Genomic DNA, 26,775 nt, shown 5'->3' on the forward strand with positions numbered 1-26,775 from the left:
TATTGTGAATACAGCTGCAATAAACATGGGAGTGCAGATATCCTTTCTTTTGGGTATATACCTAGCAGTGAGAATGCTGGATCATATGGTAGTTATGTTTTTAGTTTTTTGAGGAAGCTCTCAACTGTTCTCCTCATAGTGGTTGTACTAATTTACGTTCCCACCAACAGTGTACAAGGGTTCCCTTTACTCCATATCCTCGTCAGGATTTGTCGTTGCCTGTATTTTGGATGAAAGCATTTAATTGGGGTGAGATGATATATCATGGTAGTTTTGATTTGTCTTTCTCTGATGATCAGTGACATTGAGGAACTTTACATATACCTGTTTTTCATTTATATGTCTTCTTTTCACCAATGTTTATTCATCTCTTTTGCCCATTTTCAAATTGAATACTAGATTATTTCACATAAAGTTGTTTGAGCTCCTTACACATTCTGGTTATTAATCACTTGTCAGATACACAGTTTGCAGATAGTTTCTCCCATATTGTGGGTTGCAACTTCACTTTGTTGTTTGTTTCCTTTGCTGTGAATAAGCTTTTTAACTTGATGTGATCCCATTTGTCAATTTTTGCATTGGTTGTCTGTGCTTCTGGGGTATTAAAAAATCATTACCCAGTCCAATGTCCTGAAGAGTTTTCCCAATGTTTTCTCTTAGTACTTTCATAGTTAGTAGTCTTAAATTTAACTCTTGAATTTTGATTTATTTTTGTAAATGGTGAGAGGTAATGGTCTAGCTTCATTCTTCCACATATAGATATCCAGTTTTCCTAGAATCATTTATTGAAATTCCTTTCCCCAATGTATGTTCTTGGCACCTTTGTGGAAAATGAATTCACTGTTGATATCTGGTTTTGTTTCTGGGTTCTCTAATCTGTTCCATTGGTCTGTGTGTCTGTACCATGCTGTACCATGCCAGTACCATGTTTCATGCTGTGTTTTTATGCCAGTACCATGCTGCTTTAGTTACTATAGCTCTGTAGTATAATATGAAGTCAGGTAATGTGATTCTGTCAGTTTTGTTCTTTTTTGCTCAGGGTAGCTATACTGGGTCTTTGTGGTACCATATAAATTTTAGAATGCTTTTTTTTCTATTTGTGTGAAGAATATCATTGGTATTTTGATAGGGATTACATTGAATCTGTAGATTGCTTTGGATAGTATGGGCATTTTAACAATATGTGAACATGAAATATCTGTGAATATGAAATATCATTCAAATTTTTTTGTCCTCTTCAATTTCTTTCATCAATGTCTTTAGTTTACATTGTAGAGCTTTTTCACTTCTTTAAGTTAGTTCCTAGGTATTTAATTTTATTTGTGGCTATTGTAAATGGGATTACCTTCTTGATTTTATCCGATTGTTCACTGTTGGCATATAAAAATACTATTTTTTTTTTTTGAGACAGAGTCTCACTCTTGTCATCCAGGCTGGAGTGCAGTGGCATGATGTCAGCTCACAGTAACCTTCGCCTCCTGGGTTCAAGTGATTTGCCTGCCTCAGTCTCCCAAGTAACTGGAATTACAGGCATGCACCCCCAGGCCCAGCTAATTTTTGTATTTTTAGTAGAGACAGGGTTTCACTATGTTGGCCAGGCTGGTCTCAAACTCCTGACCTCAGGTGATCCTCTCGCCTTGGCCTCCCAAAGTGCTGGGATTACAGGCGTGAGCCACCATGTCTGGCCATTGATTTTTGTATGTTGATTTTGTACCCTGCAACTTTACTGAATTTGTTTATCAGTTCTAATACTCTTGGTGGAATCCTTAGGTTTTTCCAAATAGAAGAGCATATCATCTGCAAACAAGGATAATTTGATTCTTTCTTTTCCAATTTGAATGACTTTTCTTTCTTTCTCTCTCTTGCCTGTCTATTCTATATACACCTTCCAGCAGTATGTTGAATGATGTCGTTGAAAGTGAGCATCCTTAACATGTTCCAGATCTTAGAGAAAAGGCTTTCAGTTTTTCCCTACTCAGTATGATACCAACTGTGCCTCTGTAGTTATGGTTTTAATGTGTTGAGGTTTGTTCCTCCTATACCCAATTTTTTTAGTTTTTTTTTTTTAATCATGAAAGGATTTTGAATTTTTCCAAATTCATTTTTAGCACCAATTGAAATGATCATTTGGTTTTTGTCCTTCATTCTGTTGATCAGATTGAATGATTTGCACATGTTGAAGCATCCCTGCATCCCTGGGATAAATCCTACTTGGTCATGATGAATAATCTTTCTAATGTGCTGTTGAATTCAGTCTGTTAATACTGTGTTGAGGATTTTTGCATCAATGTTCATCAGAGATATTGGCCTGTAGTTTTGTTTGTTTGTTTCTTTGTTGATGTATCTTTATTTGGTTTTTGTATCAAGGTAATACTGGCCTCTTAGAAAGACTTTGGAAGTATTCCTTCCTCTTCTATTTTTTGGAATAGGTTGAGTAGGATTGTTATTAGTCCTTCTTTCGATGTTTGGTCAAAATCAGGAGTGTAGCCATAAGGGTCTGAGGCTTTTCTTTGCTGGGACATTTCTTATTATGGCTTTCATGTCATTATTTGTTATTGGTCTGTTTAGGTTTTGGATTTCTTCATGTTTCAATCTTGGTAGGTTTTGTTTGTCTAGGAGTTTATCAATTTCTTCCAGCTTCCTATTCATTGTCATATAGTTGTTCATAGTAGCGTAGCCTCTAAAAGATCCTTTGTATTTCTGCAGTATCAGTTGTAATGTTTTGTTTTCATCTCTTATTTTATTTATATGGGCCTTTCCTCTTTTTTTCTTAGTCTGGATAAAAGTTTGTCAATTTTATCTTATCAAAAAACAACTTTTTCTTTTGTTGATCTTTTGTATTTTTTTCTTCATTTCAATGTCATTTATTTCTGCTCATATCTTTATTGTTTCTTTTTTTCTACTATTTTTGGTTTAGCTTGCTCTTGCCTTTCTAGTGCTTTAAGATGCATCATTCGGTTGTTTATTTGAAGGTTTTCTATTTTTCTGATGTAGGCACTTTTAGCTATAAATTTTCCTCTAAGTACCACTTTCATTGTACCCCATAGATTTTTGGTATGTTGTGTTTCCATTACTTTTTGTTTTGAGAAATTTTTCAATTTCCTTCTTAATATCTTCATTGAGCCATTGGTCATTCAAGATTATATTGTTTAATTTCCATGTGTTTGTATAGTTTTCATAGTTCTCTTGTTGATTTGTAGTTTTATTCCACTGTGGTCAGAGAATATACTTGCTATAGTATCATTTTTAAAATAAATTATTAAGTCTTGTTTTGTGGCCTAAAATATGGCCTGTCCTTGAGAATGATCCATACACTAAGGAGAAGAATGTGTACTGTGCAACCATTGGATGAAATGTAATATGGATTTTGGTTGTGCCCCCACCCATATCTCATCTTGAATTGTAGTTTCCATAACCCCTACCTGTTGTGGGAGGGACCTGCTGGGAGGTAATTGAATCATGGGGTGGTTACTTCTATGCTGTTCTTATAATAGTGAGTTCTCACAAGATCTGATGGTTTTATAAGGGGCTTTTCTGACTTTTGCTCAGCACTTCTCCTTCATGCCATCATGTGAAGAAGGATATGTTTGCTTCCCCTTCTGCCATGATTGTAAGTTTCCTGAGGCCTCCCCAGCCGTGCGGAACTGTGAGTCAATTTATCTTTATAAATTACCCAGTCTCAGGCGGTTCTTCATAGCAGTGTGAGAACCAACTAATACAAAATGTTTTGCCAATATCTTAGTAGATATTTGGTCTATAGCAAGGATTAAGTCTGACATTTCCTTGCTGATTTTCTGTCTGGATGATCTGTTCCACATTGAAAGAGGGCTGTTGAAGTCTCCAGTTATTATTGTGTTGGAGTCTATCTCTCCTTAGTTCTTATAATATTTGCTTTGTATATCTGGGTAATCCAATGTTGGTTGCATGTATATTTTCAATTGTTACATCCTTTTTATAAATTTACCCCTTAATCATTATATATTGACCTTTGTCTCTTTTTATAGTTTTTGCCTTGAAATCTATTTTATCTGATGTAAAAACAGTTCTCCTAGTCTTTTTTGGTTTCTATTGGCATGGAATGTCTTTTTCCATACCTTTTTTTCAGTCTATGTGTGTCTTTACAGGGGAAGTGTGTTTCTTGTAGGCAAGAGATCATTAAGTCTTGTTTTTCTAATTCATTCAGGTGCTCTTGTATTTTGATTGGGAGGGTTTAGTCAATTTACATTCAATGTTTTCATTGATAAGTAACAACTTACTCCCGACATTTATTTATTTATTTGTTTTTTGCTGGTTGTTTTGTGGTCTTCTCTTACTTCTTTCCTTCCTTCTCATCTTCCTGTTAGTGAAGGTGATTTTCTCTGGTGGTATACTTTAATTTCTTACTTTTTATTTATCGTGTATCTATTGTATGTTTTTTGATTTGAAATACCATGAGGCTGGCAAAATATCTTACAACCCATTTTATTAAACTGATGACAACATAACACTGATTGCATAAACAAACAAACAAGTAAAGAGAAAAGTAACCAAAACTCTACACTTTAACTTTATTCTCCACTTTTTAACTTTTTGTTGTTTGTATTTATATCTTATTATACTATGTCCTGAAAACTGGAAAAATTGTAGCTATTATTTTTGATCAGTTTATCTTTCAGTCTTTCTACTGAAAATACAAGTAATTTACACATCACTATTACAATAATATTTTTGTGTGTGTGTATTTACTATTACCAATGAGTTTTGTACCTTCAGATGATTTCTTATTGTTTTAACATCCTTTTCTTTCAGATTGAAGAACTCTCTTTAGCATTTCTTATAGGCAGGTCTGGTGTTGATGAAATCTCTCAGATTTGTCTGACTGGGAAAGTCTTTATTTCCCTTTTATGTTTAAAGAATATTTTCAATGGGTTGAAAACACAAGGATAAAAGGATACAAGTATTATTCCTATTCTAGGATACAAGTATTTTTCCTTCAGCACTTTAAATACATAATGCCACTGTCTCCTGGCCTGTAAGGTTTCCACTGAGAAGTCTGCTTCCAGATATATTAGAGCACCATTGTATGTTGTTTCTTTTCTCTTGCTACTTTTCAGATCCTTTCTTTTTCTTGATCTTTGGGAGTCTGATTATTAAATGTCTTAAAGTAGTCTTATTTTGATTAATCTGCTTGATGTTCTATTATCACCTTGTATTTATATATTGATGTATTTCTCTAGGCTTGAGAATTTCTCTGTTACTATCCTGTTGCATCAACTTTCTAAGCCTATCTTTCAACCTCCTCTTTAAAGACAGTAACTCTTTGATTTGCCCTTTTGGTGCTATTTTCTAGATTCTGTAGGCATGCTTCATTTTTTAAAATTGTGCTTTGCTTTTTCTCCTCTGACCGTACTTTCAAATAGCCAGTTTTCAAGCTCACTAATTCTTCTGTTAAGAGACTGATGCATTCTTCATTATGCCAGTTGCATTTTTCAACTCTAGAATTTTTGCTTGCTTCTTTTTAATTAGTTCAACCTCTTTGTTAAATTTTTTGTTAGGATTCTGAAATCCTTCTCTGTGTTATCTTGAGTTTTGTTGAGTTTCTTCAAAACAGCTATGTTGAATAATCCATCTAAACAATCAAATATCTGTCTCTCCATAATTGGTCGCTGATTCCTTATTTTGTTTGGTGAGGATGTGTTTTCCAAGATGGTCTTGATGCTTCTGGATGTTCATCAGTGTCTGGGTATTGAAGAGTTAGTTATTTATTGTATTCTTTGCAACCTGGGCTTGTGTGTACCCATCTTTCTTGGAAGGCTTTTCAGGTGTTCATATTTCGGCTTTGTTATTTTTTTGGTTTTGCTTTGGCTTTTTTAGAGAGAGGGTCTTGCTATGTTGCCCAGGCTGGTCTCAAACTCCCAGGCTCAAGCAATCCTCCCACCTCGGCTTCCCAAAGTTCTGGGATTACAGGCATGAGCCACCACAACCTGCCTGAGACTTGGACTTTGTGTTTAAAGTTTTTGGTCACTGCAGCCATATCTACACAGGGTGCACCCCAAGCCCTGTAATGCTGTGGCTCTTACAGACTTGTAAAAGTATTACATTGTTGGTATTGCATAAGATCTTGAAGAATTCTCTGGATTACCAGGCAGAGACTCTTGTTCTTTTTCTTTATTTTCTCCCAAACAGAGTCTCTCTCTGTGCTGAGCTGCCTGGAGCTGGGAGAGGGATAACACAAGCACCCCTCTGGCCAGCACTACTGGGACTGCAATGGGTCAGACCTGAAGCCAACACACTGTGGGGCCTTGCCCAAGGCTTGTGGTAACCACTGCCTGGCTACCACGTATGCTAGCTGAAAGCCCTAGAGCTCTACAATCAGAAGGTGGCAAAAACAGCCCATCTGTTTTCCTCCCTTCAGGGTGGTAAGTTCCCTGCTTATTCTGGGCAAGTCCAGAGATGCCATTCAGGAGCCAGGGCCTGGAGTCAGAAACTTTAGGACTCTAACTGTTTCCCTATCCTACTGCAGCTGGCCTGGCACCAAAACCACAGGCAAAGTCCATCCCTCTCTTCCCTCCCCTTCCTATAAGCAAAGAAATCTCTCCCTGTGGCCACCACCACTCCAGGCCAATGTTGGGTACTACCTGGCTACTGTCAATGTTCATTCAAGGCCCACATGCTCTTCAGTCAGATTTTGGTGAATGTTGCCAGGCAGGAAACTCTCTCCTCAGGACAGTAGGCACCCCTTTGGCCCAGGGAAAGTCCAGAAATGCTGACCAAGAGCCCAGGCCTAGTACTGGGGACACTAAAAGCCCACTTGGTGCTCTGTACCACTGTGACCAAGCTGGTACCTGGGGCTGCAAGACAAAGTCCCCTTTACTGTTCCCTCTCTTTTTCTCTAGCATAAGGAATCTCTTGCTATAACCACCACAGCTGGGAATGTTCTGGGTCATACCTGATGCCAGCACATCTCTGAGTCTCACTTAAGGCCCACAGCAAGTACTGCCTGGGTATCACAGCTGATTATTCGGGGCCCAAGGGCTCTTTAGTTGGCAGGTAATGAATGCTGCCAGGACTGAATCCTTCTGTTTAAAGAAGCAGGTTCCCTTCTGGCCAAGGGTATGTCTAGAAATGTCATCTGGGAGCTAGAGCCTGGAATGTGGACCTCGGGACTTTGCCTGGTGCCCTATCATACTATGGCTGAGCTGGTATCCAAGTTGCAACACAAAGTCCTCTTTACTCTTTCGTCCCCTCAAGCAGAAGGGAGAAGCCTCTCTTGCAGCTGTGAGCTGCACCGCCTGGGTTTGGGGGAGGGGTGGCACAAGCACTCCCTTGGCCATCCCAGCTGGTATCTCACTGGGTCATGTGCCCCATCAAGTCCATTGTCTTTGATTCCAACACAGCTCCAGGACTTCCCCAAGAATTTCAGTCCTTATGGCCTAGACATCCTTTCAAGTTTATTTAGAACCCCAGAGCACTTTAGCCCACAGTGACAAGGCTTGCCAGAACTCAGGTTCTGACTGCTGGAATAGGCAGTTCTTCTCTGGCTAGAACTTGTCTAAGTGTTCCCTCTGTGGGCACTGGCTGAGTTCTGCCCAGTGTTGCTTACCACTGTTCCAGGGCAGCACTGAGTTCCAATGCAGTCTCACAGTCACTGTGTTCTCCATTCCCCGAGTGCACAGACTCCCTGCACCATGTGGCCACTGCCAAAAGACAGGGGAGGGTTGGTGCTGGAAATTCAAGATGGTCTTTCCTACTCTCCTTAGTGCCCCTTTCAGTGACATAAAGTTAAAAACAGATGCTGTAGTTGCTCACCTCATCTTTGGTTTTTATGAAGGTGTTTTTTTGTGTGTGGATAGTTGTTCAATTTGGTGTTCTTACAGAAAGTGTGGAAGCTTCCATTTGGTCATCTTGCTTCACCTCCTCTGTGGAAAAACACTTCTTAAAAATGTTTTTTCATGCAATGAAAAGAAGAAAGCTAGAGTGGCTATATTAGTATCAAAGTAGATTCATGCAATAACATGGATTCAACACAAAAGCATAGCTAAGAGAAAAATAGAAACACATTTTATTATTCCTAGAAAACTGCTTCTTGAAATCAGTGATTGCTAGAAGTTGGGATTGAGAGGAGAAAATTGACTACAAAAGGGCATGAGAGATCTGTTTGGCATTATGAAAATGTTTGACATCATAATTATGGTAGTAGTTGCCACACTATGCATTTGTCAAAACTCATTGAATGTGCACTTGGGATTAGTTAATTTCTTATTTTGTTTTTACCCAACATACCTATGAGATAATCAAAACAATGATGGTGATCCTAAAATAACTTCAATGATATGTTTAAAGTTATATAGGAAGTTTACAGTAACTTATAGTAAACCTATAAGTAAAGATTCCTGACACTTATTCTGAAGATCTGTATTATATAGTATGAAGCTATTCTAAGAAAATTGCTAAAAGGGTCTGTGAAGGCAAAAACTTTGCCTATCTTGTTCATTGCTGTGTCCTCAGAATTAGAGTTATCTGTGATCCAAATAATCATGCTGTTATCATTACTGAATGACTTCATCGAATACAAAAATAATGAATATCATGTAATAAATTACAATTATCAACTGATCATAAAAATGTTCTGTAAGTCAAATGAAAGTACTGCAGGAGAGCTGCAAAATTGGAAAGCTTGGTATGTACTTATTTTTAGATTTTTTAAGTATATGTTTAATATTGTTTTCTTCAATCCTCAACTATTACTTCAGTAGTAGTAACTTTAAATTTAAATCAATGGGTCCAATTATTAAAATAAAATTATATAATAAATATGCTATTTGTGTTTCCAAAATCTTTTAGGCTTTCTGTAATGTCTTGATTTTACATTTTCAGATTACCAATTAGATTCATCACTAAATTTTGAAGTACTTCACCTGAACACATATAAAACCTTTTAGTTGACATGCAATGAATATTCTATTTAAATATAAGTGTATACTATGTTCCTTACTATGAAGACAATCTGTATAGTTTTGTCCCACATTCTTTAATATAAAATAGCTGTAATCATAGTATTTTGAAAGAAACTAGCATTTATTGACAGCTTCCATTCACCAGGGCACCCAGTAGCCTTGAAGATTGTGGTAGGGTAAGGGATATGGAACAATGGAGAAAGCATCTTGACAAAACAAAACAGGACTTTACACCATTGAAGAAATCATATATATTTAGACTAATTGTTCATGTTTGCTTTCTTTTGAATCTTTATCTTGTTAAAAAATATTGCAAGGTGGTTTTTGTTTTTCAACATTTATGAAACGTAACATAGGTTTTTAAAAGAAAATCTGTGTTTTCTTTTAAACACAAGTAGCGTAGTGACATAGGTTTTTAAGAAATATTGAATACTCTATTTTGAAAGGAAAATTGAGTATCAAGTAACTAGTTTTATTTGCAGGAAGCTAGTAAGTGATGGAGTGGCTCATGGCAAGTTAAAATGTAGCTTGTTCTGAAAATCTTTCTATTCATTTTGCTCATAGTTTCATATAATCTTGAATACACTGAATATTCATATGGAGATAAATTAAGAGAGTTCAAATGTTTTTAATAATGTTATCTTGCCTATCATAAAATGATTAAAAATCTTTGAATGATAATGAAAATAATTTTAAATAGAGGTCAGTTAAATGGAATTATTCTTCTTTAGTTCTTATCTCTAAGCACCTTTCACACCCTCCAAATATACTGGTCAGTTCAGTAACAATAGATGAAATAGTTGTACTCATAAACATAATTTGGCACTAAACTGGAATACATGAGCAAATTGAGTCAGCACTGTAAAACTAGCCAGTTTTATAGGTGGATAACACATAATGTGTATATAAGTTCAGGTGAAGGACAATGAAATCTTCACTAGATTATGCTATTACCAACTATGTAGAAGAAGTAAGTACTGTATGACTGAGTTTAGCTTCCCTGATAAGGTATTTCTTGTACTAACAAAACAAAAACAAAAACAAACAAAAAAACGAAACCCTCTTTCTCATATAGCACCTATTTCTTTTACTTATTTTCTCCCATTGGCATTCAAACATACTGTGGTATCTCCCAGCTTAAAATTCTCTGTCTCCTTCTCTAAATCTCTTTCTCTGTCTTCCTTTCTCTCTCTCTCTCTCCTATTTCTGTCTTCCACATCATTTCTATCTCTCTTCCTCGCCCCTTTTACTAATTTATTCCATTTCTGTTGTTCTCATGCTACCAATATCTCTCACATGGGTTTCTGTTTCACAATGACCACCTAATATTCCTGAGTTTAAACTTGTCCCACACAAAGTTAATTTCCCACAAAGCAATCAAAGTGATACATTTAATGTAAAATTGTTTCATACCACCAGCCTTCCCCTCGATCCTTACAAGCTTTCAATGTTTTCTCATTGCACTTTGAATAAAATTCAAACTGCTGACCAAGGGTAAAGCCCTTCAAGAATCTGGTCCCAGCTTGCCTGTTCAACATCATCTCAAATTAATCTTCTCCTCTCTCACTTTAGTTTAGTCCATTCCCTGGTGCCTACTTTCTGCAAATTAAATCAAATCATCTCTTGCTATGCCATTTGCCCTTCTATCTGTTCAAAACACTCTTTCTCTATTTATGCATGCCCACACCTTCACATAGCAATACATATATAATTGTTTTTTATAATTTACTGCTTGATTTTGCCTGCTACTATAATAATACATAACCTTTATGTTGCACTTGATAGCAATAAGATACTAAGTACAAGAACTATAAATCAATGTGAACATATTAATTTTAAATTATATTTGTTATTTATTTATTAGAATAAATAGAATAAATGTTAATTCTAACAACAACCTGTGAGATTGCACTGTTGCTATCCTCATTTTTCATGCCAGGATGTTAATCGCAGAGAGATTAAGAGAAATTAAATAATTTGCCTAAGATCTCAGAGTAAGCAATTGGCAGATCCATAATTTCAAAGCAAGCAGTCTGATTTCAGAGCCTTTGTTCTAAGTGATATCTTTATATTATATAGAATGTTCCTCTGACTACACATGATACAATGGATATGTGTTTTCAGAAGTTATATTCGTGTACTAGGGCTGCCATAAAAAAATACCGCAGAGTGCATGGTTTAAACACTAGAAGTTTATTTTCTCACAATTGTGGAAGATGGAAGTCCAACATCAAGGTGCCCAAAATTTGATTTCTTCTGAGGCCTCTCATGTTTGCTGACAGATGGCTGCCTTCTTTCTGTGTCCTCATACAGTCTTGTCTCTGTGTGTATTTACTCCTGGTATCTCTTCTTCTTCTTATGTGGACACCAGTCCTATTGGATTAGAGGACAAACCTGTTGACCCCATTTAAACTTAATTAGTTTTTGAGGCTCTATCTCCAAATTCAGTCATCTTGGTGGTTAGCTTTTCAACATTGGAATTTGTGGGGGAACACACAATTCAGTCTATAACAGAAATATTATTTAATGGTAACCTACACAAATATACAAAATATTTAAATTTCTTTCTTACAAAATTCTATTATCCTATTTCAAAAATCCTCTTAAAAAACTTCAACATGAAAATTTAAAACAAAACAAAAATATGAAATTAATGTGTATGGAATAGGACTCATTAATCAATTATTTTGTAAGAACCATAGGAATATGATTCTGTCCCTTTTCTAATGTGATCTATTTACACAAACTACTCTAAGCAAAATATTTGCCATTTGAAGATTTTTGTTTAATAATTGTATATGCTAGTTAATATAGCAAAAGAAGTTTCTTTGTAAATACTAGTAGCAATCTTTAAATTTTTCTCCATATAATTTATTTTAAAGTTTATAATATTCAAAAATATTATTTTCAGTTTTTATGAGTAATTTTATTAAAATAATTATCTCACTGATGAAACAGTACTTTTAATGAAAATAATTTAAACTATATAATTTTTTTTATTTTGCTAATGTCTTATTTTGGTTATCAGGAACACAGTAAATATATTCACTGCAAATTCCCTTCATATATATTTTTATTTGGTAAGAAATAGATTCTGTTGTTCATGAAGCTAATTTACCAAATAAAATTTATTTTATTAAGTAAATATGGTATTCTTGGAGCAAAGCCATATTTTAATTAATTTGTATCTTTGCCATAGTCAATGATAATTGATAGGATCTTGAAGATCCCACAAATTTGCCACATTTTCACCTCCAGAATGAAAGAATATCTAGAAAACAACCATAGAGAATGACTGATGGAGACAAAATATTCCAGGATTATGCCTAATAAAAACTATTGTTGAATGTGGTTTTGATGTGTGACTGCAATAGGCTTTTAGAAAATCTCACTTTTTAATTCTTTTTTTAATTATTATTATACTTTAAGTTCTCGGGTACATGTACACAGCGTGCAGGTTTGTTACATATGTATGCATGTGCCGTGTTGGTTTGCTGCTCCCATTAACTCTTCATTTACATTAGGTATTTCTCCAAATGCTTCTTAAACACAAAGTCACAAAAAAGAGGGGCAACTGTAGGCCTTCTCCGCAAAGCAGCATGGCAGAGAACAAGCAGGCAAAATGTGCCCTATAGGAAGGCACATGTGAAAGAAAAAGAGAATAGCTTTGAAGTCAGCAAATTATTTTAACTTAATTCTAAAAGATAAGTCATTCCTCCTCCCTTAGGAAAAGTCAGTGAGGGGTGAGGAAAGAAACTAAGAGAGATTATTTCTGATTGTGATGTTTTCTATGTCTTGATAAGCCATGTATAATAACTGAATTGAAAACTTTAGCAAAATGCTTGCTCCAATTCCGTGGTTTGTGGGAAAATAAATATCTTCAGTAGGATAAATAATACAGGCTACTTAAGCAGAAAAAAAATATTGGCACAAAAATCATACCTCCCACCGGAAATTTCTCAATTATCTACACAATTCTTACATTTTTAACAGGCAAGCCAGGTCACCGATAGAATTTGGCTTGATTCTAGAACCAAAAAGTATAATATCCTGTTAATAATCAAGGATAAAGGCTAGGTGTTGATATTGACTGAGAAGTTATCTGTTAAATTGCTTTTTCCTTTATCACAGTTCAATAATGTCATTGTTCATAAAAGAAACGGAGTTATATATAGTCAAATAAGATGTAGATTTTCTAGTCCACCTCTTACTTTTTAGATTATTACAATTTAGTCTCCACAATGCACTATCAATCTGTACCTTTGCACAACAGTTGTAGAAATTCAAACAAGGGGGCATTTCTCAAAAAGCACATATGAATCAAAATTTCTTTTCTTATGGAGAAATAATCCTAGTAATCTCCTGCCAGTAAAATATGTTTTGAGTTGGAATTATACCTTATTTGTAGTAAGCATCAATATATATTCATTGGAATTTTAATCTCCAGACAGTTAACTTAGCCATCTAACACTAGATATGACCACCATGTTTAGCAAATAAAAATACAGGATTCCCAGTGGAACTTAAATTTCTGATAAACAACAAAAATATTTTAGCATAAGTATATCACATGCAATATTTGGGATACATTTATTCTAAAAAACATTAGTTATATGATCAAGCCATTGTACTCCAGCCTGAGTGACAGACTGAGATTCCAACAACAGCAACAAAAATGGTAGTTGTTTATCTAAAATTCAGATTTCATGGGCATTCTCTATTTTTCCTGGCAACCCTAACACTATGGCATGATACAATTCCTTGTATCTATCCCATAGATGCGGAACTGAATATACTAATTTATTTGATTATGAATTTGGTGAGCTATTGATTGTAATAATGTTACTGGCAAACTTACAGTGGGTTTAATTATTTTGTGATTTTTCTGCCTTGTAAGATAAGGATTTTTGTTTTTACACTTTAAAAATGGGGCACATCTCCATATCAACTTGAAATACCATAGCTGAAAATAGTGTCTTTCATATTAAAGTGACAGGTTTCTCATTAGAGGAACACAGTAGTCAACGTTATTTATGAAAGTAATTTATATTCCAGTGCAGCAAATTGTTTATCAGGGTCAGCTACATTGGCCTTAAAATATCTTGATTTTAGTTTAATGCAGTTATTTGAGTATGCACTAAATACTATTGGTATTGGTATGAAACCAATTCTTAGACTGGTATGAAACTTTTTCTTAGACTTTGGGTCAAACTGAAAAATTTAGTTCTTTCTTCAGGAGCCATTCTTGTCTGCAACTGCAGTGCCTGGAATACTATAGCTCAAAAACAGGATTTTTGAGAGAATTCTCATAGACTGAAAACTTTACCCATGGGAGGAATTATGTTTATTGAAGTATATACATCCACATAACTTTATATTTACATCTTATGATAATCTTGAAATCTAAAAAATTGAGACCACAAAGCTGTTTGCCTTTTATTTTTTTCAATGTCCTATGTAATGCAGGGTCAACATTTCAACTTGCAGCCTGAGGATGTTTTCAGAGTGAATTAATAAATTAAAAGGGTTCAGCTTTTCATTTTAAATATATACACATATATATATTGCTTTAGGAAAAACAAATGATTCAGGAGTACACTTCCCTTAAAATTCATGGTTAAATTCTGTTCTAGAGGATTCTTTGCATTCTGCAAAAGCATTAGGATGAGTTACATGAGATGTGTCATGTAGTGAAGCCAAACACATGTTTAGGGTCTTCAAGCTTTTTAGACACATTTCTATCATGTTTTCTAAACATAATGTAATTATATTATTTTTCCCAAGAATTTCCTGTGTGGATATTCTTTTCTAGGATTGTTATCTATAACCATGATTATTTTTTGTAATTGATAAAGCATAATAATCAAGTAAACATCTTATCCAGTTATTTATTAAAGAAAAATACTTTTTCAGTGTAGTAAACGGTAAACTATAACTGTGATTATTCTGAACAGAATTAGATACTTTATTGTTATCATCTATTGGAACAAAAAATAAGTATCTGTCAGATATTTTCAATGACAGTAATTTGAAAATAGCCAAACTTATGTGCACAATCATGCTGTGGACAAAACTATACCAAGTTATTGTTGACAGTTATATGGTTTGAATATAAGCTGTTCACTAGTAATTCCTGTAATTTTCTATAAGCAGTATAACAAACTTGGCATTTATTTATCTTCTAGATGAAATGAATGATCATCAAAGTACCCTCTCCTACATCCTGATTAACCCATCTCCAGATACCAGAATAGAGCTGAATGATGTTGTGTAAGTTGATCTCATATCTCATATAAGACATGTATTTTTAGAAAACTACTATTTATTTTTGTACTTATATTTAGGCCATAATAGCCTCTTATTTTTCTTATAAGTGCTGAAATAGTCTATACCTAATTTTATAAATAAACAAATGCATTTGATGTGTTGTGTGTAATATAAAAAATATGATTGTTTAAAAGGAGTATAAAATAAAGAAATAGCAGCATGAATTCCTTATTATGTGAGCTAAAAAATATTTGGAAAAGATAAGTGAAAACGTGGAAGAATAAAAGAGCATCTCAACAGAAAACGTGAAATATCCCACACTGTCTAGTTCTAAATACCTTCAACTTCCCAAAAGCCAAAGTATGATTGGTCAAATACTTAATAGAAAAAGTTTTATGGGACTAATTTTATTTCTTGAAAAATAATTATTGAACATGTACAGTGGTAGCACTCACCTAAAGATGTGAGATAGAAAGACTAAGGCATTTTCTCTGACTTCAAAGTCCTTACACTCTAATTAACAAAGCTACAATTTACACATGAAAAATTAAATAGCAATACATAATAGCACTTTGTCACTAATAAACTAAGCATCAGTTGAGTGACATAGACAGTGCTTTTCTGAATTAATAGAAGGAGACATTATTGAGTAGTTGGAGAAATTATGAAGAATGTAAGACTTAAACTAGACTCTGAAGGGTAGATAGAATTTATGATGGTGGAGAAGAGAGGACATTCCAGAACAGAAAGAATGGCTTGGAAAATGCAGGAATTGTGTAAAGTGTTTCAGTGGCAATTTGACTGGAGTAGAAATTGTGTATAGCTAGCATTTCTGTTGTAAGGCAAATGTAATACTGGAAAAATAAATTATATTTGCCTCTGGAAAGGTCTTACGTGACAAAATGAATTTAAAGTTGGCCTTATAGATGATGGACAGCACTTAGACATATATGAGCAAGCATGTAACAAGACTTTAGAAAAGGCACTTTGACAGTTGTTGGTGTAAGCCTAGGAAAGAAATTCCTTACAAGAATCTTCCCTTGAGATACACGACCTGTCCTGGGGTAGATCAAGTGATGTTTACCCAGGGTAACTAACTATAGATTGTATTAATGACATAAAACAAATGCCAAAGATCCACATGTTTTGTTGGATATTAGATCCATAGGATGTGTTTGTGTCTGTAATCCAGAAAGCAAGTGACAAAGTCAGAGACTAGCAGGACTGAGAACATTTTGTTATGCTGAGCATAATATGGATCCATGCAAGAGGTTTAGAACTAAATGTAATAATATGCAAAATTTTAGAAGACTCTTTGATATGTTGTCAGTTTTGTGGAAGATTTCGACTGGAGTGGAAAGGGTATGATTTTTTAAAAAGAGTTCTGCAGAAAACAATAGAATTGATTGATAGGATGGGTTAGGGTTGGGGTGAATATGAATGTAGGGAAAACAGTTAAAAAGCAGGTGTTAGAGAAACAACCATCTGTCATAGCATCAAGGTAAAGCATTGTAAAGGCAAGCCCCTACGTAAATAGATTTATGAAGGCAGAAAATGAGACTTGATTATTGATTTGGATATTGAAAAAGAAGTTTAACACAGCTTTAGGGTTTCAAACTGTGTGATTACAAAAATAAAAAAAAAATGTTGTTTCATCAAAACAAGTCAGAATGGGGAGACAATTTTCCAGGCAGGAAAGAGGGGTTGTTGGGTAGTAAAAAAAAAAAAGAGATGATATGTGGGTCCAGGTATATATGTGTTTTTAATAAATGTTGACTTTCTAATTAATTAAGTTTATTGATATATAATAGTTGTGCATTTTATGAGGTACATGTGATATTTTGATACATGCATAAAATATGTAATGATCAATCAGGGTAATTGGGGTAGCCATTACCCCAAACATTTATAATTTCTTTGTGTTAGGAATATCCCAAATGTTCTTTTCCAGCTATTTTGAAATGTACAATGAAGTCTTGTTAAGCATAGTTGCCCTACTGTGCTTTGAAGCACTGGAATTTATTTCTTCTGTGTAACTGTATTTTGGTTACTAATAAACCAGTTTCTCTCCATCTTCCCCTCCTCATCACCCTTCCCAGCCTCTGGTAACATTCTACCTACTATCTCCATGAGATCAATTATTTTAGCTTACACATTTGAATGAAAACATGATATTTGTTTTTCTGTGGCTTATTTCTCTTAACACTGACTATGTTGTTTTTCTGTGGCTTATTTCATTTAACACTGACTATGTTGCTGCAAATGACAGAATTTCATCTTTTTTATGGATGAATGGTATTCTACTTTGCATATATACCACAAATTTTTTTCATCCATCCATTCAAATATGTTATTTAAAGTATAAAGAGGAAATGTCTAGAAAGCATTTAGATACATAGTATTGGAACTTTGAAGATAAGCTAGTTTTCTGTAGAAAAAATATTTTTTATCTTCCAGCTGAAAAAGGCTAAATAGGGAATGTTTTTTCCAAAAATATAAATACAGAAGAAACAGTAGAAGAATTAGTGTTGTACTACTGACGAGTGTTTTGTTTTAGGGCAGAAACAGGAAGCATTTCAAAAACTTATTAGGAAAATAAAACAGCAGGAGTAAATCTGACCCCAAATAAGTGTGAAAAGATTCCTAAAATGCACCTAAGATAGAACTATCAAGTATAATATTGCTTTATTTTGCCATCTGATAATACTGGTTAGAATACAGGAGCATTGGGGAAACAGATGAATAACAATTTAAGCTAGTAGAATTCTTAAGTCACTGTCAAAAATTGTATCTGATGGTGATATTGAATTTATAAAGGACTTCAATTAGAGGAAAACATCTTATTTATGTTGCACTTGGATTTTAATTACTCATCCTGGACCCTTCACATAGTATATTATGATAATAAAATAAAGCTGTTCTTTTTTCATGGCATCCACATTTATACATGTCTTTTTTCTTTTAAGTCCATAAGTATAGATAATTTTTATTAAATATCTAATCTACCCATATTAATTCCAGCCTTCTTATACCTTTTTTCAAATAAATATAATTGTGTTAATTATATAGAATTTTAAAAATTATGCTTACCTTATTTGTATTTTATAATAAATTATGTTTCTTAAGCTTAATACAATCATTTCCCATAATTATTTTTGACAGAATGTTCAAAGAAAATGTTGTCACCCTTTTGAGACTAGGAACATGTCATTTTGTCAAATATTTATGTTCATGATTTCAAATAATGTTTAATCTTTTTACTTATGAATAAAATATGTATGTCACAATGTGGACAGGTAAAGTAGACATATTTTTAGAGAATTTTCTGTCTTTTAGATACTCTTATTTTTTATTAGTTTTAAGCTAAAACATCAACTTGACTGCTATTAAAAAAATAAAAAAGCTTTTCTTACACCATTGCAGTGATCTGTATTTGTGGCATTGAGATAATTAAATTTCAGTGGAACCAGAACAATGATAAATTATCATTTGAAAGATGCCTACCATGACATGTAATATATAAAAACACAGTTTAAGAAATTTGCTTTATTGGACTCATAGGTTTTGTAGTGACAATAATAGGAAAAGGAACTTTTGCTACTGCATCAATGAATGTAGAGAATAATGGATTATACTGGTATCTTTTATGTTTTTCTAAAAATTCACTTTCAGAAGTTCGTTTTAAATGAAGAAGCAACATTAATTTGATGTGAACAATAATAAATCACTAGATGATATGGTATTAAAAAGTGTAATGTGCACTATTAGTTTTCTTCATCAATCCACAATGCTATTGATATTTAAAGTAACTATAAAGCAGTGTGCATAGATGACAAAATCCAGTTAATAGGTCCAAGAACACTAGTCTCAACTTTTATTTGGTCAAAGAAAATAGACTCAGTGTTTTTGATTGCCTTTTCTCATTTTCATTAAGGAGTGTATTTTATGAATTTTTCCCTTCAGTCTTTAAGACAAAAGTGCAAACTTTATTAGCGTTCTCGCTTTTTAATTAGTTTTCCTGTTCATTTTATATACTGCCTCTTAAAAATATTATAGAAGTATTAAATACTTCTTTCATTTGGACTTGGAACATGATTTTCTTAGAATGCTATGTTGCATATATTTATTTTCTTCTCTCCTTTTCAAACCCTTCCTACTGCCTTTGAAACACAAATTGAAACTACCTATTCTGAAACTTAAGGTCATTCATTACCTGTTTCCTACCTTTGTTTTTGACTTTACCTACCATGATTTACTAGTTTTCTAAAGTCAAATCATTTCTAAACACATCAGAAACATCCATCCTCTGTGGTCTCCATTGACAACATTTGGGATCACCTCCTGTTCCTTCCTCCTAAATCTTCTCTGAAGCCTGGAGAGGCAAGTTCAACCCAACCCCTCAATAAAGCAGTTCCTAATTCTCTCTGTTGTTCTTTTTCACTTTGTATGATGTTTGGAATTTCTTTTTTTTTTTCTTCCATTATATCTGCTTCATAAATTATACTTTAATCTTCTGCCGGACAGGAGTCATGTTTTGTGATTTTGTTTTAATTCTAAGGTGTTAGCACAGTTTCCTACAGGTTTTCAAGAAGCAGTCACTAAAGATACTCAGGCATACCTCAGAGATTTTTCAGGATTGGTTACAGACTACCACAATAGAGTGAATATTGCAATCAAGCCAGTCACTTGAATTTTTTGGTTTACCGGTGCATACAAAATTTATGTTTGCATTATACTTTAGTCTACTAAGTGTGCAAAAGCAAAGCATTATGCCTAAAAATTTACTTAATTAAAAAACAGTTTATTGCTAAAAAAAAATGCTAGCAGTCATCTGAGCCTTCAGGGAGTCGTAATCTTTTTTTGCTGGTAGAGAGTCTTGCCTCAACGTTGATGGCTGCTGACAGATTGGGGTAGTGGTTACTGAAGGTTAGAGTGGTGTGGCAATTTCTTAAAATCAGACAACAATGAAGTAGTATGCTGTATTGACTGACTCTTTCTTTCATGCAAGATTTATCTGTAGCATATAATACCCTTTGATAGCATTTTACCCAAAGTGGAACTTCTTTTGAAACTGGAGTCAATCCTTTCAAACCCTGCTGCTACTTTGTCAACTAAGTTTATGTAATAATATAAATTCTTTACAGTCATTTCAACAATGTTCATAGCATCTTCACCAGGAGTAGATTTCATCTCAAGAAACCAATTTATTTGATCATAAATAAGAAGCAACTCCTCATTCATTCAAGTTTTGGTCAGAGATTGCAGCAATTGAGTCACATCTTTGGGCTCCACTTCTAATTCTAGTTATCTTGCTATTTCTACCACAACTGCAGTTACTTCCTCCATTGAGGTCTTGAACCCCTCAAAGTCATCGATAAGGGTTGGAGTCAACTTCTTCCAAACTTCCATTAATGTTGATATTTCTACCTCATCCCACGAATCATGAACATTGAAATTACTCTTTGATCCATGGGCTGCAGAATAGATGTTGTGTTAGCAAGAATGATACAATACTAATCTCATTGTACATCTCCATCAGAGCTCTTGGGTGACCAGGTGCCTTATCAAGGGGCAGTGATATTTTGAAGTCTTTTTTTTAAGCGTTAAGTCTCAACAATGGGCCTAACATTTTCAGTAAACTATGCTTTAGACAGATTTGCTGCCAGTCAGGCTTTGTTTTTCCATTTCTAGAGCATAGGCAGAGCAGATTTAGCAGAATTCTTAAGTGTCCTAGGATTTCCAGAATGGTAAATGAGCATTGGCTTCAACTGAAAGTCACCAAATGCATTAGCCCCTACCAAGAGAGTCAGCTTGTCACTGAAGCTTTGAAACTAGGCTTTATCTTCTCCTCTCTAGCTATTTAAGTACTAGATGGCAACTTTTTCCAATAGAAGGCTGTCTTCCAAATTGAAAATCTGTTGTTTAATTTAGCCACCTTCATCAATGATCTTATTAATAGTTAGATTTTTTTGATAACTTGCTGTAGCTTCTGCATTAGCACTATCTACTTCACCTTGCACATTTATGTTATGGAGGAGACTTACTTCCTTAAGCTTCATGAGCTAACCTCTGCTAGCTTCCTCTTCCATAGCTAACCTCTTCCATAGCTTCTTCACTTCCCTCACCTTTCAGAGAATTGAAAAGATGTAGACCATTGCTCTGGATTTGGCTTTGGATTAAGGGAATGTTGTAGCTGGTTTGATCTTTTTTCCAGACCACTCATACTTTTGCCATCTCAGCAATAAGTCTGTTTCCTTTTCTTATCAGTTGTGTATTCACTGGAGTAGCACTTTTAATTTCCTTAGGAACTTTTCCTTTGCATTCACAACTTGGCTAACTGGCACAAAAGTCCTAACTTCCAACTTATGTAAGCTTTTGATGTGCCTTCCTCACTAAGCATAATCATTTCTAGCTTTTTATTTAAAGTGAGAGACATGAGACTCTTCCTTTCACTGGAACAATTACAAGTCATTTTTGGGTTATTAACTGATCTAACTTTAATGTTTTTGTGTCTTGGGGAATACAGATGGTGGAGGAGAGGGAGAAGAGTCGAGGGAATAGCCAGTTGGGGGAGTGATCAGAACACACATATTTTATTGGTTAAAATTGCCTTCTTATATGGGTGCGGATAGTGGTATCCCAAAACAATTACAATAGGAACATCAAAGATTACTGATCACAGATCACTATAACAGATATAATTACAATGGAAAAAGTTCAAGTTACCAAATCTGACACAGAGACCCTAAGTGAGCACGTGCTGGAAAAAATGTCTCCAACGGACTTGCTTGATTCAGGGTTGCCACATAAATAATTCAATATTGGCAAAGTGCAATCAAGTCAAAAACAATAAAAAAGGCATGCCTGTACATCATTTGACAGTCTGAAGTAAGACAACTCTCTGAAAACAAATTCTCACATTAATGAAATGTTTGAGTTTGGCAGATAAACATTTTTCTATTTACTAGCAGAATTAATTAAGAATTATTCTCTATACTTTAGTATTATCACTTACTATACCATAACCTGAATTTTAGATAAATAATTTTCCTGCTAATTTAAATGTTATGCATTATATTCACTATAAAATTTGTTAAACTGTTGATTTTATAGTTTCATAAAATATTTAAATTGAAAAGACTATAGAAATTGCTTACATCCATCTCCTAATTTTTTAAGTGACAAAAATAAGACAAAGAACAGTTAAGTAATGGAAGAATGATGGCTAAAATGTAGGTCTCCTTCATAGAAAAATGGCCAAAGTAAGGGATAATAAGTCAACAGCATACTTAATCATAAAACTTTGATGAGACGAAGGTGCTGAAATTGATTATAATTGAAAAATAATGGTGACTGACAGTCAACATGCACAGGGAAAAAGATGAAGAAGAAAAATAACAGTGCTTGATTAATCAGCATTCATCATCATAATCTTCTCAGGTATGAAAATGATAATATTAACCATGCCAAATTGTAAAGGCCAACCAAACAGTGAGTTCTACCACCAATGTTGTATACAGTTTAGATAATCTGAAAACTGAACAAATAAATTAGAAATATGAAGTGTCAGTGTGAATTAATGTTGCCTGTATTTACTATTGCAAAGTTATTTATTTTGTTTTCTTTTATTAGATACTTAATTCGACCAGATCCACTGGCCTACCTTCCAAACAGTGAGCCCAGTCGAAGAAACAGCATCTGCAATGTCACTGGTCAAGATTCTCGGGAGGAAACTCAACTTTGATAAAAATAAAATGAGAAACTTTTTTCCTACAAAGACCTTGCTTGAAACCACAAAACTTTTGCTGGCACGAAAGAAACTAGATGGAAATATATTTAATTCTCTCATATTTAAAAACGTAATCTCTTCTCTTAGAAGTATAGATCATTTTGAAACTTAATGTACTACTTACTGGTACTCTCCCTATTAATATTTGAAGGACATCAATGGAATAAATTTGAAAAGCTAAATTAAAATACAAAAATTTAAATCTGACATTTAATTGTTTTATAATAATCCAAACTCTATGAAAGCAATTTTAAAAATTATTAAGGTTTTATGAAGTTGACAAAATCTAACTATATTTGGTGCATCACAATGGACACAGAATGCTGCTGCTCCTCTTAAAAATTAAATGTGTCATATTATATTCTTTAAACTTACTGTTTTACAAAATTGAGCTCATCGTAAATGTCTAGTCTTCTCACATGGAGATTAACCAACAAACTTGTGTGGCTGACTTTTGTGTAAGAATCATAGTTTGCTTTAGAATACAAATCTTTAAGTCATTTTAACTTTTTTTTTCTGCCTTACGATATAAAAATATTTATCTTAGAATTTGAGATGTTCATAGCATGTTTTATTACACTGAAGAAACTAAAACATAAATGAAAAGAAACACTAGGTTCCTGCACTTTTTGGTAACTTTATGTCTAGCAAATATTTTATGCCAAGAAAAGCATACTATAAAGCAAATATCTATTATTCTCCTAAACGAATGCCTAGCATAGAGAAAATACTTAATACACATTTGTTGACTTAAATTTAATTCAAGGATTGAAAAATTAACTGGATATCTTGAAATATACAGTAATGATTGTCCTTAGACTCTTGAGCTTTACCATTTTTCCTATTCATATATCTATATAGTAAATTTCATTAGAAAAATTCTTTTAAAATTGACAGAAGATAATTTATACCTTTTATGGACTCTGAAGACACTTCAAAACATTAAAAGTCCTTATGTCTTTGGTAATGAAACAATAACACTCAATGAAGGGTGTATTAAAATTTTTGACTTAATTTTGAAATCGTATATATGAACTATACTTTAACATTATGAGAGAAAAGCATAAAACAAAAACAGGTAGTTCTTGGCTTTTAACATTAATGCAAGTCATGCAGAATTTGAGTTATAAATTTAAATATAAATTGACCATTGATGATATCCAGTTTTTCATTTTTTACCTGTATTGCATTTTCCCCCTAGAGAAATAGATCAAAAGAGCACAAGATTATGCGTACATAGTTTACCAGGTAGTAGAAGTGTGTTAAAATGTTCCCATAAAAGAAACATTGGTAAATTCAAATACATACTGGTCTAATTTTGTACTTTTTAATTTTTGAATTTGATATTGAGTTTAATTCAGCAACAACAAAAAATACATATAAAACTAGAAAGGGACTTTTTTTCCTTTTCATAATGAAGCAGATCAACTTAAAGGATAATAAAATTTTTAAAGAAAAGATATTCTAATGTACTCTCAATAATTCTACAGAAATAAAACTGTAAAGTGCAATGTGAAATCAAAGATTATAGTCATTGTATAATTTGGCTTGGAGACTTTGAAATGTCTTTTTTTCTTTTTGATATTTTACATTATTCACATTTTAGAATAACAAGAACACCAAGAATTACCCCTAAAACAGAGACCCTGTATTTAATCTACTTTGATCAGAGAAGTAGAATTTATAACAGGTTACCTAAAATTGGGAGCATGCCTTAAAACTTAAAGATTGTATGCATATATGTGTATATGTTATAAACATGTGAAATATATTTGACACACACATTCACATATAAATTGTTAAAAACTGAAGGCAGAATGGAACTAATATATGTAACAGAGAAAAACAATAAATTTAATGAACTTGTTTTATATTTGCATATCAAGAGTCAAGTATGATGTTTATTTAAGTTGACTTTTTTTACTTCATTATTTTTAGGAATAAATGTAAGATTTTACAAATCTTTTATTTCCCCACAAGATCTGAAGTTTGGTATTTTTGCATTATGACAGTTGTTGAGACTAGGATTTTAAGCGAGGATATGATTATATTTCCTATATAACTAAAAATTTTGTTTCATAAATTTTAAAATAATTATTTTTGACTATGAACATAAGTCCAAATTTAATATTTGACACAGTTCATACCAGCTTGCTACAATAATGATAATTTATTAGTCTTTCTGTTATTTAAAGAATAAAAACATGCTTATAAAAGACTTTTAATGAACTGTTGCCTTTTTAAAATAATTATACTTGCACATGAAAATAAAATATAAAGTCAATAATAGTCCTTGTAGCCCAATGGGAATTGATTCTGTTTATTGTCTGTACCATTTTGCTACCAGTTACATTGAACTGCTTTAAAATAAATAATAAAATTATTTCTAATGATGAAAACTCTTGATTTTTTTTTGCCAAAACGTCAGTTGCTTAGATAAATTGTGTGTTGGAACTATAAAAATCATTTTTCATTTTTATATTTTAAACCCAAAATAGCTATGGAGGTTATCTCATTGGAAAATATAGTGATAAACAAACTTCTGTTGAATTATGTCTTAACATAATAGATTCTGAATAGTTGCACCATGTCAGAAAAGGAGAAGTGAGGAGGGAAGGAGAGTAGAGATGGGAGGAAATGAACAACAGGAAGAAAGGGAGCAAGAAGAAAACAGAAGGTAAGAAAAAAAATAAACCTTAGTGAAGATGTCAGAAGAGAAAAGTATTTTATGACACAGAATCATGTCACAATACACTAATTTAAGAGTCAGAAAAGCACTGGTTAGAGAAAAGAAAAAAATAGTTTTTAATGCAAAGATGGAATTCCAGTTCCAGGCAAATGGAATACACCCATTTCTCCCTATTCCTCCTGCTAAACACAGCTAAACCCCCTAGATATTACATGTAAAACAAACCTAAGAAGGTTCTGAACAGTGGAAAGAAGGAGGAAGACAGACTAGGGAACTGGGACTTGAAGAAAAACATGGTGGTGAATTCTGTGGGATTTTTCTTGGCTTCCTGTATATCCTGATCTTGATAGTGAGAAACATCAATGAGCACAGATGAAAAAGTTCCAAGAAAAGCCTGCTGTCTCCTTCAAAAGGACTGGCTCCTGTGGCAGATGCGGCTTCTGCAGCACCAGACTGCTGACAGTTTAATATGGATGGCTTCTTCTTCTGAAATGGGCTCCACACCTGGTAGCCTGAAACTTCCCTCAGCACCCTGTTAGATGATTTTCTAGTGGCGTGCTTCCAGTGAGACGCTTTCCCATAAAAAGCTTCCTCTGGCACCCTAGAGGGTGGAATTCCAGCAAGTTCTGCCAGTGCAGCACCGTAGTGACTTCTCTGCTGTTCTGTGAGCCACAGCCGTGCTATCTTAATTTCCGGTGCAGTCCTGGAATCTCTTCCTGGAGCACTTTATCTTGGCCTTGAAAATATTGCATGCTCCTTACATCTGCTATTGCTGTATTATTTTCAAGTTCTCTTTACTATTACTAACCAATCTGATATTTCTCTATTGCTCTGTTATAGTTAAAAAAATCTCTGTGTAAAATATTCTCTGTCCAAATCACTGTGTGATTTCTCTCTCCAAACAGGACCCCGACTGATACATAATGCACAAATCAGCAGTTCTTGGTTTAATGAAATAATGGTGATATCAAATTCTGCAAACCTGAGAGACAGACTTTGGGCAAATTCAACAAATTAAATAGCACCTGCTGGGAAACTTTGCAGACAGATGATGCACTCATCCCGTGGAGCATTAGACCATTTTCATTTCGTTT

At 33.7% G+C, this 26,775-nt stretch overlaps 1 protein-coding gene across 4 annotated transcripts in view; it reads left to right on the forward strand.

The window, feature by feature from the left end:
- Positions 1–25,391, forward strand: part of KCNT2 (potassium sodium-activated channel subfamily T member 2) — a 390,920-nt gene extending 365,529 nt beyond the window's left edge. For all 4 annotated transcript variants that reach the window (XM_008974047.5, XM_003820605.5, XM_003820604.5 and 1 more), the window contains 2 exons: positions 15,122–15,206; positions 22,836–25,391. In XM_008974047.5, coding sequence (XP_008972295.3) covers positions 15,122–15,206; positions 22,836–22,947 — 197 coding nt within the window. In that variant the 3' untranslated portion in view covers positions 22,948–25,391. The remainder of the gene's footprint in view (positions 1–15,121; positions 15,207–22,835) is intronic.
- The last annotated feature ends 1,384 nt before the right edge of the window (positions 25,392–26,775 follow it).

Source organism: Pan paniscus, chromosome 1, assembly GCF_029289425.2.
Source record: "Pan paniscus chromosome 1, NHGRI_mPanPan1-v2.0_pri, whole genome shotgun sequence".
NCBI lineage: Eukaryota > Metazoa > Chordata > Mammalia > Primates > Hominidae > Pan > Pan paniscus.